The sequence below is a fragment of the Osmerus mordax genome, chromosome 11 (assembly GCF_038355195.1).
Source record: "Osmerus mordax isolate fOsmMor3 chromosome 11, fOsmMor3.pri, whole genome shotgun sequence".
NCBI classification, from domain to species: Eukaryota; Metazoa; Chordata; class Actinopteri; order Osmeriformes; family Osmeridae; genus Osmerus; species Osmerus mordax.
In genome coordinates this window covers 11075039-11090138 of record NC_090060.1, presented here as the reverse complement: position 1 = coordinate 11090138, position 15100 = coordinate 11075039, and the positions used below count along the sequence as shown (strand labels likewise).

General features: G+C 41.3%; 1 protein-coding gene across 6 annotated transcripts; it reads left to right on the top strand.

The window, feature by feature from the left end:
* Nucleotides 1-53: 53 nt before the first annotated feature.
* On the top strand, nucleotides 54-14207 carry LOC136952134 (vascular endothelial zinc finger 1-like). 6 transcript variants are annotated; one of them, XM_067246829.1, is made up of 8 exons: nucleotides 54-152; nucleotides 5238-5983; nucleotides 7074-7160; nucleotides 8480-8549; nucleotides 8808-8973; nucleotides 10243-10284; nucleotides 10722-10790; nucleotides 11247-14207. In XM_067246829.1, the coding sequence occupies exons 1-8, from the start codon at nucleotides 120-122 to the stop codon at nucleotides 11600-11602; spliced, it is 1569 nt and encodes a 522-aa protein (XP_067102930.1). In that variant the 5' UTR covers nucleotides 54-119; the 3' UTR covers nucleotides 11603-14207. The 6 variants fall into 6 exon arrangements, with proteins under 6 accessions (XP_067102930.1, XP_067102932.1, XP_067102931.1 ...); XM_067246831.1 differs by lacking the exon at nucleotides 7074-7160; XM_067246830.1 differs by lacking the exon at nucleotides 10722-10790.
* The last annotated feature ends 893 nt before the right edge of the window (nucleotides 14208-15100 follow it).

Sequence of the window (15100 nt, the reverse complement as noted above, 5' to 3'; positions counted from 1 at the left end):
GAAAATGGTTTAGCCCGGAGCGGAGGCTTACAGGAAGTTGGAGCAGCTGCCATGTTAGCTAGCTGCTTTGTTGTAGATTCCTATTCCTTGTAGGTTTCCTGGAGAATTTAAGTGTTGCGATGGAACCGAGTTGGAGTACATTTTTATTCCAGGTAAGAGTTGGAATATTGGGAAATTAGAAAAAACATTCAAATTCCCCTCTTATTTCACCACGGGGACTTGCTTATTAAGATTGGATGCGTAGGAATCATGGAGAGCTACCCAAGCAAAACAATGGTCGTTAGCTAGCTAGCCCTAGCTAGCTTGCGAAATGACTAGCATGGAAGCTGCTAGCCAAGCCATTTAGCGAGCTAGATCCCAGACTTCCAGCTGTGTGAGGTTTATGGATGACGAGGAGAGGGAATTCGATCGTCCGTGTTCTAGATATTTTTATTTTGACTATTCTTGTTTAAGATCACCATTATAAATGTTTATTGATGAAAATGAATCACGCGTACCGTTAATCTAGGAATGAGCAAGTGTTAATGCCCGCGCTAGTTAATTAGCTAGCAAGCTAACTGGGCTAGCAAGCTTGGAAGCTAGCTATAGCTAGCTCAAACTAGCGGCTAGCTTGCCTCTTCAATATAACGTCGCAAGAACACCTCTTGCAGCAAGCCATGACTGGTGGGGTTATAAAATGAATACATTTTGAAGTGCGGTATCAGTGGAATTACTTTAAGCAGTGGATATTGGTTAATAATGAGCGAAATTACTGGGCACGAGGAGGGAAGGAGATAATCCCCATTTCCGATTACAAACTTTCCCCCCTTTTTCCCATTTACACTCAGCCTTTTCCTCAATATGTAAGCGCGGGTTGGAGAAAGAATTCGAAGTATGCATTATGCTCCGGCGGCGGCAAGCTAGCTGACCATTGCAACCTCGTTGCTCCGTGCATGTCTGAGATTTTTGGTGGTTAGTCTTTGCATGGACACCTTTTCAGAACCAGTTTCAGCGGTTAGCGAGGCGTCAATCAAAGATTAGCGAATGTGTTGTCAAACATTCTCCATCTTGAAATGAATTCATATAAATTAGATAATAGATATAGTGTATCTTAACATTCATACAGCTAAAGACCCCAAATTAGATTGTCTGTCGATAAATAAAGTAACTCCTCTGCAGGTATAGTAAATACCTTAAATCGTGTTTGTATACGTTGTACGTATGCATCTTCCACATGGGCTAAAAGCATATGGTCTGACAGACACAAGAACAGTTGGTACAGGGAAGGCAGAGACGCGTCGTGATCGTCGCCCATGATGGCACAGTTCATAACTTTAATTGCACCAACTAAGAGCTATGGCCCGTTGCTATTTTTGTACAGAAATTGTTACTCCTTTTGAAATGGTAGTAACTTAACGCACTTTTTGGGGTCAAATTTACACTTGAGAACCGAGGACCTCAGTGCAGGTTGTAACTTCTTTATTTCTGTAGCTTTCCATTTAATTGCATTGCTGGCACAAAGCTGTATCTCCTTTCCATTCTCACTGAAGTGGTGCAGCTGTTTTCAGTTAATTAGCAGGGGCTGAGGATCCATGGTGATGGTTTTATTTTCTGGCTAACAAGGCAGAAATACCTGAATCTGGTGCAATGAAGTGGAGGAAATTAGAAACCATGTTTGTTATTTGGGTCTTTTTTTTTCATTCACTGCATGTGATGAGCCATCTAATGAGACTGTACTCCAGTCTAGCCTGCGTCACTTATTGTTCTCTAGGCGTTGTATTGCTGGATGTAGTTGAAAGAGGAGGGGGGTTGTCAATATATGTCATGCTCTTAACAGGCGTGTCGTAATCCTCCTGCATCTGATCAGATTGATTCATAAATGCCTACATTTTCCCCTTCAAGAGGAATGGGGTTTTGAGTCTCTCTCACTTAAAGTGCATGTAAATGACAGTTTTGTACTCTGCTGCAAATAACTTAAGTGCAACTTGTTTTTAATTTTTTTGTGGTGTATTCCAGGAGGTTTGCATGAGAAGTAAATTTGTGACAGTAATTGAAGGGATGTAATAAGGGTGTCACTTGTCTGCATGCATGGTGTTAGCCAGCACCGCACTGTAGCTGGTATCATATCCTCACATAGAAGAGTGGTATTTAGTCATAGCACTAAACTAGGCCTATAGTCATTGGTTAGAATGAAGGCCTAGCTAGAAGGGGCAGAAGTGGGCCTGTTGAAAACAATTGGATTTCAAGCCTCAGCCCCTGGCTTCGAGACGCACTGATATGCAAACAGATTAACATTCTATTGAATGAGATTCTCCCCCATCATTGTAAACCCTCGCCCGTATCGGAATGAATGAAAACAGAACAGGCTGCTCTTATTGTGTGCTGTTTCTGGTTATTTTCCACGCCCCCCACTCAGTTTCAGCACTATTTATCTTGGAATGACCTCAGCCTTCAGAGTGTATTTGTATCAAAATCATCAGAGCAGCGTGAAGGCACAGCGGGCTGCTCTCCCTGCTCTACAGTGTCTGTGATTGGTCATCTCAAACACACACGCAGGGCCCAGACTGTCTGTGTTCGCACACACACAGACCTATGTAGCCTACAGGAAATGTTTTCATCAGTAAATCCAAGTACAGTTAAAAATGACTTTAATAAGGGGGAGCACTGTGATGTCTCACAGCTTTAATGACCATTCCTAATCTTGAAATGCAAATAGACTGTGTGGTTGTTTACTGTAAGCATGCACTCGGTTAGCAGACAAGTAGAGTATCTGAATTCAGAAGAGCGGCTGTGACAAAGGCCCCCCCTGAGGGCCATGCGTGCATCACTGCTTGTATTTGTGTCCTCCACAAAAGGAAACATTTTTGACTCCCCAGACCACATCCCCTAACCGACTGACCGGGTCGGGATGCTTGGCTGAACCTGAAAAGCCAAGCGGTCAGGTGTTTAACCCCTGCATTACGGTCATTAGAAAAGAACAAGATTGTCTCTGTCTTTGGATCCTCAGTTGTGCCGTTGTAGGGCTGCTGGTTACAATGTGAATGTCTCTTCAGTCACAGACCAAAGCTATTCATAAACCCCCCGCCCCCTCCCATCAACCTATCTTTTGTGGGGTGCTGTGACCAATTGGACAATGCTGGCAGCTGCAGACTTAAGATGACGTCTACACCACTTTATTACTGAGGCTGACACTTTAATAAAGTGTGTGTGTAAATGTATCATTGTTGTTTGTTAGCTCCTACCTAAGATTACAGGCATGTTATCTAGCCAAGGCATTGGCTTAAAGACTGCACCATTTTGTGTTCTAAGGTCAAGGATCCTATCCTATAACTTTTTGCCATACATCTATTTATTGTAGGGCTGGGTGAAATTGCTGAAGGATTAATTATGATATGTTACATTTAATTCGACCTCTGATTGTTGATACATTTTAATGACGTTTTTAATAAAGATTTTTTATTTAAGAACCACTTTAAAATGTAAACATTACTTTGAATTAATCCACTTTATTTATCAAGACACACAAGTCTTCATTTGAATGTTACCTCAACAATGAACAAGTGTGAATTTGCAATAGCGACCCCTTTTACACATGCAATTTTTGTGGTCTGACAAAGCGAGCCATAGAGCTGCTAGGCATAGCTAAAAACACATGTAGCACACTCCAAAGGGTGGAAGGACATCGGTATAAGCTAGCTTGTGGGGTTGAGGATGATTCGTGGTCTAGGCCAATATGTTAAATTTACAAAAAACACATGAAAGTAGTTTGAAACTGTAGTGAAAGCAACCAGCTATTTATATCCAATAGGTAAACCACAAGTTTAGGTGTGACGTTCAGAAGATGCATGAGGCAATGGGAAGTTGTCACTGCTCTTTTTCTCTATCTTCAGTTTTTCATAAATTTGATGAAAAATGTCTACTTTGTTACAAAAAGGTGTATAGATTTTTGTTGATATACCATAGGCAAATTTGCTCATAATTTCTGTTATATGTATACCTGTCTCAAGAATTGGACAATCAACTTGGTAGACCGCTTGCATACACTTTTGGTGCTACCTTGCAATATTCCCCCAAGTTGTCACTGTTAGTTTCTCACCTCAAAAGGCTACAACTTCCACAAGAGTGTATGGATAATGAGTGGAAAGGTAGAGTTAGTGTACAGATTGTGCTGGTCTCAACTCAGCTAGAACACACTGTGCCTGTGGAGGACTGGTCACATGAAAAATCAGCTCCATCACCATGGGAGATCACCTTACATGCAACAGATTTAGATTCTTGACTGGCAGGAAACTGTGTGTGCGCTTGTGGGGGTGGATGTACGCATAAGTCTATGTTTGATTAGCTCACTGTCGTCATCTAGAATATGCCTCACAACTCATTGTCACATGTGGATATCTGAATGTGGGGAAAACATTTTCTGGAAGAGACTAACTTTACGATCCAACACCTACAAAGCAGGTTAACTAGCTGAGATGGAGGATAGGGATCATGCTATATGTTGCAATCACTGTTGGTTAGATTTAAAGTTGGCAGAGACTTAATATTCTGTTTCAATATGATGTCTCCTGTGTCTTTTTAGTCATCCGGCACCGTGTTGAACAGCTGCATCCCAACCCCCCTGTAAATCAGGGTGCTGTTGTCAGGGATGTCCCAGGATTGAGTCACTTTCTAATTCTGATGATATTTAAAGCTGTGTCGGTGACAACCTAGCCACCTTCTGTCCTAGGACATAGAAGTTTCAACCGCACAGTCCTTGGATTTCAAAGGCTACATGTTGTGTGGTAGCTGTAGTTTCCTCCATTACACTAAGCACATTTTAGCCTTCATAAAATAAAGGTCTCAATAATTTGGTTCCAATATTATTCTGTTAAATTATTCAATCATATTCCATCGGGCGTTGTCATGCTTCAGGGATCTGTAGCCTCGCGTAATTATGGCACTAAGTAATTCTATTAGATCTGTACATAAAAGCAGGCTACCTAAATAGGCCCTTCAACAAAAGTGTGGGGGAAAAAGTCGTGGATGCATTTGCTAGGAATGTCTACTGTCATGTCCACCAGAAAATTACTCTTCCAAGATTATCTCAGATCTATCAGGTCTCCTGGTAACTATAGAGCAGAAACGTTTCTCTCTTTTTTATTTTTTCTTCTTCTCCTGCCCCCCCTTCCTTCCGTCTCTTTGCTACATGCTGCTGAAGTAGCCTTGAGGGGTGTGTGTGTACTGATGTGCTTCTGCATGGCTGTGTGTCCTCCCTCTAGCAGGCCAATGAGGCCCTGCATCACCAGCACCAGGTGGCCCAGAACAGCCTTCTGCCGCTCCTCAACTCCGGCGCCGAACCGCCAGACCAGAAGCCTGTGCTGCCAATCCCCTTGGACCACAAGCCGCCCGTCAGCGCCGCGGAACTCCTCAAGGACAATGTGGCAAGTGGCGCGGGCGGAGGTGGCGGCGGAGGCATCACCGTGGTGAAGAAGGAACCCAAATCCAAGACACCCTTCATCTGCGGCTACTGCAACAAGGCCTTTCGGGACAGCTACCACCTGCGGCGGCACGAGTCCTGCCACACGGGCATCAAGATGGTGTCGCGACCCAAGAAGGTGCAGACGGCACCCACCATGGTGCCACTCATCTCCACTGTGCCACATCGTGAGAACAGCGGAAACCCTTCCTACATTTCCACCATAGCTGGCATCCTCACCACGGCAACCACCTCCGCCTCCACGGCCACCAGCATCATGTCGCCCATGCCGCAGCAGCAGAGTCTCCCCAAGAAGCCCGCCAAACCAGTGAAGAAGAACCACGGCTGCGATATGTGCGGCAAGGCCTTCCGGGATGTCTACCACCTGAACCGCCACAAGCTCTCCCACTCCGATGAGAAGCCGTTTGAGTGTCCTATCTGCCAGCAGAGGTTCAAGAGGAAGGACCGCATGACGTACCACGTACGTTCACATGATGGTGGAGTCCACAAGCCTTACATCTGTTCTGTCTGCGGGAAGGGCTTCTCGAGGTATGTGGTCCTATTTTCTTTTCTGAATACCAGATTTATTATATGCTTGAATATTTCTGCAACACTAAAAGTCCAATTTTTAATTTCAATTGTAGCTAATGAAGCTAATCAAATGTAAGGAATTCTTAAGTACTCTACTTGCATTATTTTTAAGTGCTGTGTCCTTTTTGAGTAAGGTGAGTTAAAATTCATTGACACCACCAACTTGGTAGAGTGGTGCTTAGTCACTGCTTTCATTTCAATGTGCTTCAAAGTTTTGGATGCAAAAAATGCGGAGATCAATATTCCCACTATTTAATGCAAAGTAAGTATCTACCCTTAAGCCAACCCATCAGGCTAAGAACAAAGGTTCAAAGAGCCAATTTGTTCATTTTAGATGGTTTAGATTCCAAGTTTTGGTTGTCAAGCACTGCTCATTAGTAAACACGCTAAATACTAGGCTGACCATTGAGGACACCTGGCCTACTCACTCTAACAGCCAATGAAAGGCTTGATACTATTATCTTTTAACTAAGATGACCATACAGATTCAATGTGAATCTGAAACATTTTCTAAATGCAGAGATGCCTACTATTATAGTGAGGATCATTCCAGAAAAGTATCCTATGGCAAAGCTGCATTGCTTTAATATTATGAAGCAATTCCATTGTCCTCCTTGAATACATTTTCTATTACTAGAGAGGAAATGTAGGTGATTTAGAATGCAGGAAGTGATTATGTGGTATTGGCATAGTTTGGTGAATGAGTAGAATTGAGAGAATTTGGGGACTTTTCCAGCCAACTAAGAAGATGGCTTTTTTATCATGGAATAACAAGATTGATTTCTGAGTGGATTAAATAAGATTATTTAGTTCAAATAAGATGTGATAAAAGTGGCCATTTCCAATGTAAAAATGGTTGATTCAGTTGAGAGAATAAACATAAATTCAGTTGTATGTCAATTGTAGTTCAAACAGAACCATGGCCACAGATGCTAGCTATGCAGTTTCAGTACCGGCTCATGACATGCAAGCAGTGTGCCCCTTGTATTATTTTAACTGGAGCTTTGCGTACGTCATATAGTAGACCCTCGTGTCCCCCCCCTCTCAGGGAGAACGGCACGGGACAGAGAGACTGCTGCAGGGGCCAGACTGCACCAGAAGAGATGGGCCTCCAGTGTCACTCCTGCTCCCAATGGTAGTGTTTTGACTGACTGGTCTTGATTTATTCCATAAATTTTTAGACCTCCCCTTTTTTCTTAAGATGCTCAGTAGAATTTTTTTTTTTTTCCTGCCTCATTTTACACCCCAAGACACGATTGCGTTGAAGTAGACAGAGTTGTAATTTAACATCAAAAAGGGTTTTGGTGATATCATTAGGACTACAGTGACTTGAGGTCGAAGGGAATCTCCTTACTTCCATTTTACTAAGGAGGCCTTCAGTAGCAGGCTTAAACGAAAGGATCCTCGAGTAGGAGGAGGGGGGGGGGGGGAATGTGAGCTTTTCAGCTCCACTGCACTCCTGAGAAGATGGGATCGGATGCCTGCTCACCATTGTGAAAAGCCTGCCAGTGTGAAACCGTCTCCTTAGAGACATTTTTGCGCCACACTCTCCTTCCTCTTTGTTGGATGGAAAAATGTCTGGCTTGGTTTGCCCCAGTTGAGCTCAGTGCTGCTTAGTGAAGACGAGGGTAAAATTCACAGCTGTTGTTCCCAGAGAGGTGCATGCATCTTTGACAGGATTTATGTAGCCTAAAACAACTGTGAATGTCATGTTGCAAAATTGAGTCTTCGATAGTTTGGTTGGGCTTCTGCCTTTCCATGTTTTGTTTTTTTATTTAAAAGAATTGACAAACATTCGTGCAATACTTCAGATAAAGATAGGCCTACATGTACAGTATTTAATTTTGTTATGTAGGCCTATTTGTCTAATATTTTGGTTTGAATTAAGGTAGGGTTTAGTTTTATTGATCGTTCTGTCGAATTTTTATTGGTAAGAGATGAGGATAATCAACTGGCTGAAAATGTAGTATTACAGTACCGTTTGCTCTGTTATGACTGATTTTGCATCAGCAAATGTGGGCTCCATGGACCAAAATTAACACTTTTTAAGAAGTTTTGATGTCCATAATCTTTGGGCTAGAGAAAGGTACTGTTTTAGTGAGATACATGGAAACGTAGTTGCACTCCTTGTGTAGTAAAGAATAGTTTATTCCTTAATGAACTACGTATATATTGTTTAAAATAAAGGCCAGCCCTCAACGCATGGTTGTTAACAAATTCAACACATTTGAAATTATGTATAACCAAGCATGATTTATTAAGAACAGCAATTGTAACTTATTTTTTTAAACAATCCTACATCATACTTTTTACCCATTTGTAATTAATGTAATATATCCTATGTAGTGTGGTAACTTAAGCTCCTTTTGAGAGGATAGTGAATGCAACCTAGTTTCCAGTAACCTAGGTTGTGAACCTAGTTCCCATGGTCTTCTCATCCCTCTAACACTGTAGGCCTGACCACCTAAGCTGTCATGTGAAGCATGTTCATTCTTCAGAGAGACCCTTCAAATGCCAAGTAACGGTAAGAGGTTATGCTCCTTGCGCACAGTCCTCACACTAACCTTTATTAGACCCCGCTCACTCTATTTCACTCTGAACCTCCTGTCCCTCCCACCTCTCTTTATGACTACAGTATTAAGATGCAACATATTTGAAACACTGCCCTCTTTGAAACAAGAAGTGTCAAAAGTGTATTTTGTGAAAACTGAGCACTACTACAAATATTATTTTTTTGCTGTATTTGAAATAAAAAATAACGACGGAATATGCACTGTTCCAGGCCTGCACCTCGGCTTTCGCCACCAAAGATCGTCTGCGCTCCCATATGATCCGGCATGAGGGCAAGGTCACCTGTAACATCTGTGGCAAGATGCTCAGCGCCGCCTACATCACCAGTCACCTAAAGACACACGGGCAGGCTAGCTTCAACAACCCCTGTAACAAAGGTATGATCCCCCTTCTCTCCATTGGCATCACTATCCACGAGCCCCTCCTGACCCAGGGGCCACACACTGGCACACAACATGTTCACTAACTGATGTGATTCACAAATTAGATTAAAGGTTAAAACTCCTATTGTTTGATTATTTTCAAAGGTGGTTTTACTAATGGAAATGTGAATAGTTTTGTGCACATATTCCAAGGGAAAGGTGTTTAGACTAATCATCTTCTGACACAGTGGCTAAGGGGAGTCTCAAAGTCTGGTAGGGGCATGGCATTGGTTAGGAAAGTCCCCTTGGAAAAAATGTCACCTTCCAACATGGTTCCTTTATCATATGCTCACCTTTAATGAACTTGGATCTAAGATCTATTTGAATCCCAAAGCTTCCTACACTCAAAACAATACTGGCCAGTAAAAGGCTTGTCCTCCATGTTTCACAAAGTTCACATTTTTGAATGTTACACATATGTCATGTCATTTCATTCATCTGCTTCCTTTCAAGGTGTCAGTTTATTATTTCATTTAACCTTTCTGGTCTCATATACTTATTTGTGTTGTAGAAGGCAGCACAGCATTCCATTTATATTCAAATTCAGCAACAATGTACTTGAGTAGCAACAATATTTAGCTGGCGATGTTCTTATTTTATCATTCACAAACGTGTAGGTGCCGATGAGTATCTCTACTGACAGAAATAGATAGCCTGGAGCAAGACATGTTATAAAACAATCTAAATGTAAAGGGTTTTGCAAATTGAATGTACTTGACGCACATAGCAGACTAGCACTGCAACATGAGTTACCCCAAAGTGAAATGCAATGGCATATACCAAGATAAAATTATCTTTTATTCAAGTGTTGATGTGTCTGCAATCTGCATTTAGTTTTTTTTTTTTTTTAGCTCTGTGCGGATAGCTCTGTTAATGTATGACTTAATCAGGGATTTATGACATATTTTCTTATTGGTCTGGCGAGTACCAAGTTAAATGTCTTCAGAGTTCAGTGCAGTGGTCATTGTCAAAGAAACATGTTTTCATTAACAGGAGCTTAGATTAGCCTAGATTCATATGCTATTAAGATGTTAGTGAATTTTGGGATGGGCCGTCTATTGTTTTGACAAGAATGGAACCCTATTGAGGTGGAAGCCCAGCCCTTATTCCAACATGTCCTGTTGCTGTCGCCCTCTGGCATACAGGCCTAAATGATGCCCTGTCCTAACGCTGCAATTGCAGCCTTGCGATCTGTAACCCCCATTTGTCTGTATCTCTGAATAGGGCTAAGTGACTGGCAGTGGAACCACTCAGGGCTACGAAAAGGTAATACTGTAGCTGACAGCAGAACCCCAACCCTGACCCACCCCCCCCCACCCCCCTACCCAAATTTGACTGTTTACTTCACTGAGCTATATTCAGCAAACGTGGCCCGTTTATTATTTGGTAGTTAGCAGTATTTGGAGAATGTTTTTCTTTTTGGTGTGTGTTCTTTAGGACGATTCAGGAATTAGGGTGTTATTTCATAAAGCAGGATCAATAAGTTAACCAGACAACTCTTTTGATAAACACCATTTCATTAATAATGCTACCACTCACACCACAACTCATAAATAACGCTGATGTTGAGTTGATAGTGTTGTGTACATTTTGAAATGTTTCTAGTTTTAAGACGGTTGTCTGTCATTGGTTGAATTTATACAGAATATTAAGAAAGTAAGCTGGCTAGCACGTTGATCCTGCTTTTTGAATTACCCCCTCAGGTGAGTTGACGGTAGGAGAGGTCTTAAATAAGTCGTTCCAAGTCCTTATTGACATCTCTCGCACTCAAGGTAGGTTCATATGAATCCTACCACAGTTTAAAGAGTGCATCAGTGTGTGTTGACGTGACCTGGGTCAAATGCATAGATGAGATTTACTTCAGACCTTGTACTTTTGGGACAATCTATTGATTTCATTGTACTGGGAACAGTAGATCAAGCTTACAGCAAGTACTTGCAAACAGTTTTTGACCCATGTCTGGTATGTACTTTTTGCAGTGACTAGCCCACGTAACCCAAATCCTATGGAGCTGTGGAGTGTGTTGGCTTTCCTGATTTATCAGGAAAGAAAGGACATTCTCTCTCTCTGTCTCTCTGTCTCTGTCTGTCTGTCTCTCTCTCTCTCTCTCTCTCTCTCTCTCTCTCTCTCTCTCTCTCTCTCTCTCTCTCTCTCATATGTTTCTCATGTCTCACTTTCTCTATGTCTCTCTTTATTTCTCTCTCCTCTGTTTCTGTGTCTTTGCTCAGATGGTAGCAACATTCACAATTCTGCAACGCCCGTCACCAACTCTGCTGCCATCACCTCTGCAATGAACCGTGGCAATGCTAGCCACCCGGTCACGATCGCCGCCCAGATGAACATTACCACCAGCACGGTCAACATCCACTCTCCAGTCAACCTACAGCACCCAGTGACCATTACAGGCCCCGTCAACTTGGCCTCCGTCAACATCCCAGCATCAGCATCCATGAATATTGCCCACCCAGTGGCCATCACCTCCCCCATGTCCATGAATATTACCGGGCCCCTCAATATTGCCATGAGGCCCATGGATAGCATGCCTTTTCTCTCCCAAGTCCTGCCTTCCTCTCCACCTTGGTAGAAATGTTAAACCCCTTATACTAATGCCCCCAACCCTGCCCATATACACTTCCTACCTTTTACCCGACCCTCTTAGTTTCTAACTATTTCTTAACTTAGTAGCCCCTCCTCTTACTGTAGATTATGTTGTGGTAGTGCGGAGGATAGGGTGCTAGCCAGATGCTGTACCCCTCTGTCACTGCAGCAGTATCAGCATTAGTTAAAAAGCAGCATGTGAGAGGGGGACTGGCAAACCCCTGTAGATGATATTTACTGCATTTATTTCTCTTCATCTGCCAACAGACAGTCCTAGAATCTTGAGGTCTTGAAAGTTAAATTCAGCTGTTAAGTGATTCACCAAGTGGATGGCTGATGTAAAAAACAGGCGGCTTTTTTTCATCAGAACATGCCTTTGGCGTCAAACAAATCTTTTAACGGTAATGTGTTGCTGGTATAAAATGTTTAAAATGCTCTTGTATAGAGCTAATGTTTTTTTTTTTGTTTTTTTTTTTACTATTTTGTTATTATAGCCTGTGTATGAGTTTTAATAGTTTTATGCATTGTAAGGACTTCAAAAAAGGGACAAAGACATCCATTGCCAGATAGAAAGATACTTTAAAATCGAATTTGTTGACGGAAAACTTTTGGCCACTTGGCAGTATTTTAAGTATATGCCTTTTAATATGTTTTGTTAACACTCCCTAGTCCTCCATTTTAAAAATGTATCTGTAAAATGGACACTCCAAACTTCTAGATGCTGTATGCTCATGTTTTTGTTAAAATGATTTGTGTTTTATGTCTTCAGTAGTTGTATGACATGACAGATTGGTACCAGAACACAGGAAAAGTCTTGCACAGAAAACATATCCCCAGGTTAAGTCCTGAAAATGACAGTATTTCAAAGATCAAAAAATTGTAAGTGTTTCTTAAAGCCTTTCAGTTTAGTGTCCAACGTGACCACCTAGTGGCCTGGTAAAGACCCTAGAAGCAAAGTTCCCAAAGTTCACAATATTTTATTGTGATAATGTTTTATCATGTTGGTAAAATGTTTTGTTTTTGTTAGATTCTTGTGTCCCACTACATATTTCAGCTTTTGGTTCCTACAACAAATATTTTTTTTCTCAGGAACCTTACTGAGAGTAGCCCAGTATTTGACTTTTTGGAGTGAATGGAATCATGATGAACGCACTATATATTTTTCTTGAACGTACACACCCTGTCATTGTAAATATTAGACACTATTTTTTTCTTGGCCTGTCAGAACAATAAAACATAGGTCACAGGTTAGGAAAACAGTTACCTTATCATTGTTGATATGGCCGTCCTAAATGGAAAGTTTAGGAATACATTGGGACTAACGTTCTGTTATTTTCTTTTGTGGTTTATATCCTAAGTTCTCATTACTGTAGTACCAAAACTGCCACCTGGTTCCCATGGTTATACAGCTAGCTGGTAGGTCCTGTCTCAATGCTCTTTTTGTGTGAAAGGGACTAAGTGATAATTAAAATGAAGAAAACCAGGTGTTGTCATAGGGTAAGAAGGAGGAGGTTGGGTAATTTACCCAAGGACCGACCGCTTACCTTCTCAGCCAACTGACTCTGCCCACGCTTATATCAAGTAATAAAATCTCACCACAAAGGAAGTCTTTGAAGCACTTGTAGCTGACAGTGGTTTGCGTAAACTGCATTGCACATCTTTGGAGCTGTATTTTGACACTTGATAATGTGTTATACACGGAAAACAGTGGACTTTTGTGCTCTGGTGGGTAACTTTTTCCTTGAATCTACATTGTAGCAGCAAGGTGTTTGAGGCCTTTGATAGTATTGCATGCATGACAACACAGAATCAAGGAAATTGCTCAAATCTGGAATGGCATTTTGATTTTGTCAATGGATTTCCTTCCTACTGGTCTCTAAAATGTTGCATGTGGACAATTGAGCTTGCTCAGTATGAGGTTGAGTTCAAAACTGTCATTAGATGGCTAGTGACTTTTTATATTGTAATAAAACACTAAAAAAATTAGGTTTAATGTATGCGTGTGGTATCGTTTGTCCTTCTGCAGTGGCCGTAATAACTAGTGTGCCTGAACTGCTTTTGCAAGACTATTCCACACTTCAATGCTTCCTACTCTAGCTGTGTGTGATGGACTTTATTTGTGAAGAAGCCTTCACCAACCTAAACGAGCAAAACAGCTCGGTCAACCAAATTGTTGTACACCATGCGCCATACATTAAATTTAACCAAATGTTTCTGATTTGATTACAACGGTTGAACTTTGAGTTGGAAGAGAAAGATGCAAATCTTCCTGTCGTTATTCTTGATGAATTGGCATGATATTGTGAAGGCAGATGAATGTATATCTTTGTACAAAACCATTAGTTCAGAGGACATGTTAGACACATGAAAGGAAAAAAACAAGATAACATTTTATAAAACTTTTTGTATTAGAACATTAACAATGGTAATTTTGTATATAAAAAGCTAGGCTTTCTGATTAGCAGAAAGGTAAAACATTCCTACATTTTTTTTAAATGTACTGTCTGTCAAGAATAATTATGTAAACATTATGCGCAATGTTTTATGTGCCTTTTATTTGGGTTGTCTAAATAAAAAACGATGAAACATGATTGGTGGACTGTCCATGGCGTGGATCAGTTCTGGTAGTATCTAGTAGGTATGGTTTATACATCAAATCAAATTTAACTCAAGGCACTTTTGCAGGTGGAAGGATCTGATTTATGCAAGCCAAATGGTAATTATTTCACCTACACTATTAATGAGATATGGACTGGAGTTTCTTATTCAGTGCCTTCACTGGCTTGTTGGTTCATCGTTGGTGTACCAAGAAGTTCCTCTGCGTCTGTTAAAAGTCGATTAGAGTATACGTTTTCTGCTGAGTTGAGAGCTGTCGAGTTCGTTTAATGCCACCTACCAGCCAATCAGAAACACCAGCAGCAGCCCCCCGACGCCAGGATTTCTGTCCCAAACGTTGACAGGTAGTCTAACAGTGAATCTCAAAAACCTTATCTGGATGGAGCAAAGAGATGTAATATACAGGCAGAAGAAGCTTTTTTCTACTTTTGCTAGATTATGTGCCCTTTGACACGGTTTTACAAAATGTGTGCACTCAAGGCAAAGAGAGTGGGTAACATGCATTTGTTCTGTTGTCATTCCTCCTTATTCCTCGGCACTTGCTCTCAGACCTGTGGCTTTGTTTCCTGCAATCACAGATCAGCTGTTTTACCATGAAAATGTATGGCAGATATTTTTTGGAGCCTAATTTTAATACATTTTATCATACATAATTACAAAAGAGGCGTTTTATGTCGGTGTCTTAGACACACATGTATCCACTAAATTGACCAATGCAGCAAATACCTCATTGTTGCCCTAGTGTGTAGTAGTATTTTCCCCCTTTTCGCCACTAGGAAGCTGTCTCTGTTTTGTAGAACTACACTATACATAGATGCAAGAGCCTCTTTCTGAACACACTTCAGCTCGTCTGGTATTTTTTTCCACA

Bases quoted from the DNA above. Each gene is read 5' to 3' on its own strand.
- LOC136952134 (XM_067246827.1), top strand. From the start codon at position 120: ATGGAACCGAGTTGGAGTACATTTTTATTCCAG. The intron at 153-5,237 runs GTAAGAGTTGGA...TCCTCCCTCTAG, and splicing joins GGAGTACATTTTTATTCCAG to CAGGCCAATGAGGCCCTGCA. The intron at 10,285-10,997 runs GTAATACTGTAG...TACTTTTTGCAG, and splicing joins CCACTCAGGGCTACGAAAAG to TGACTAGCCCACGTAACCCA.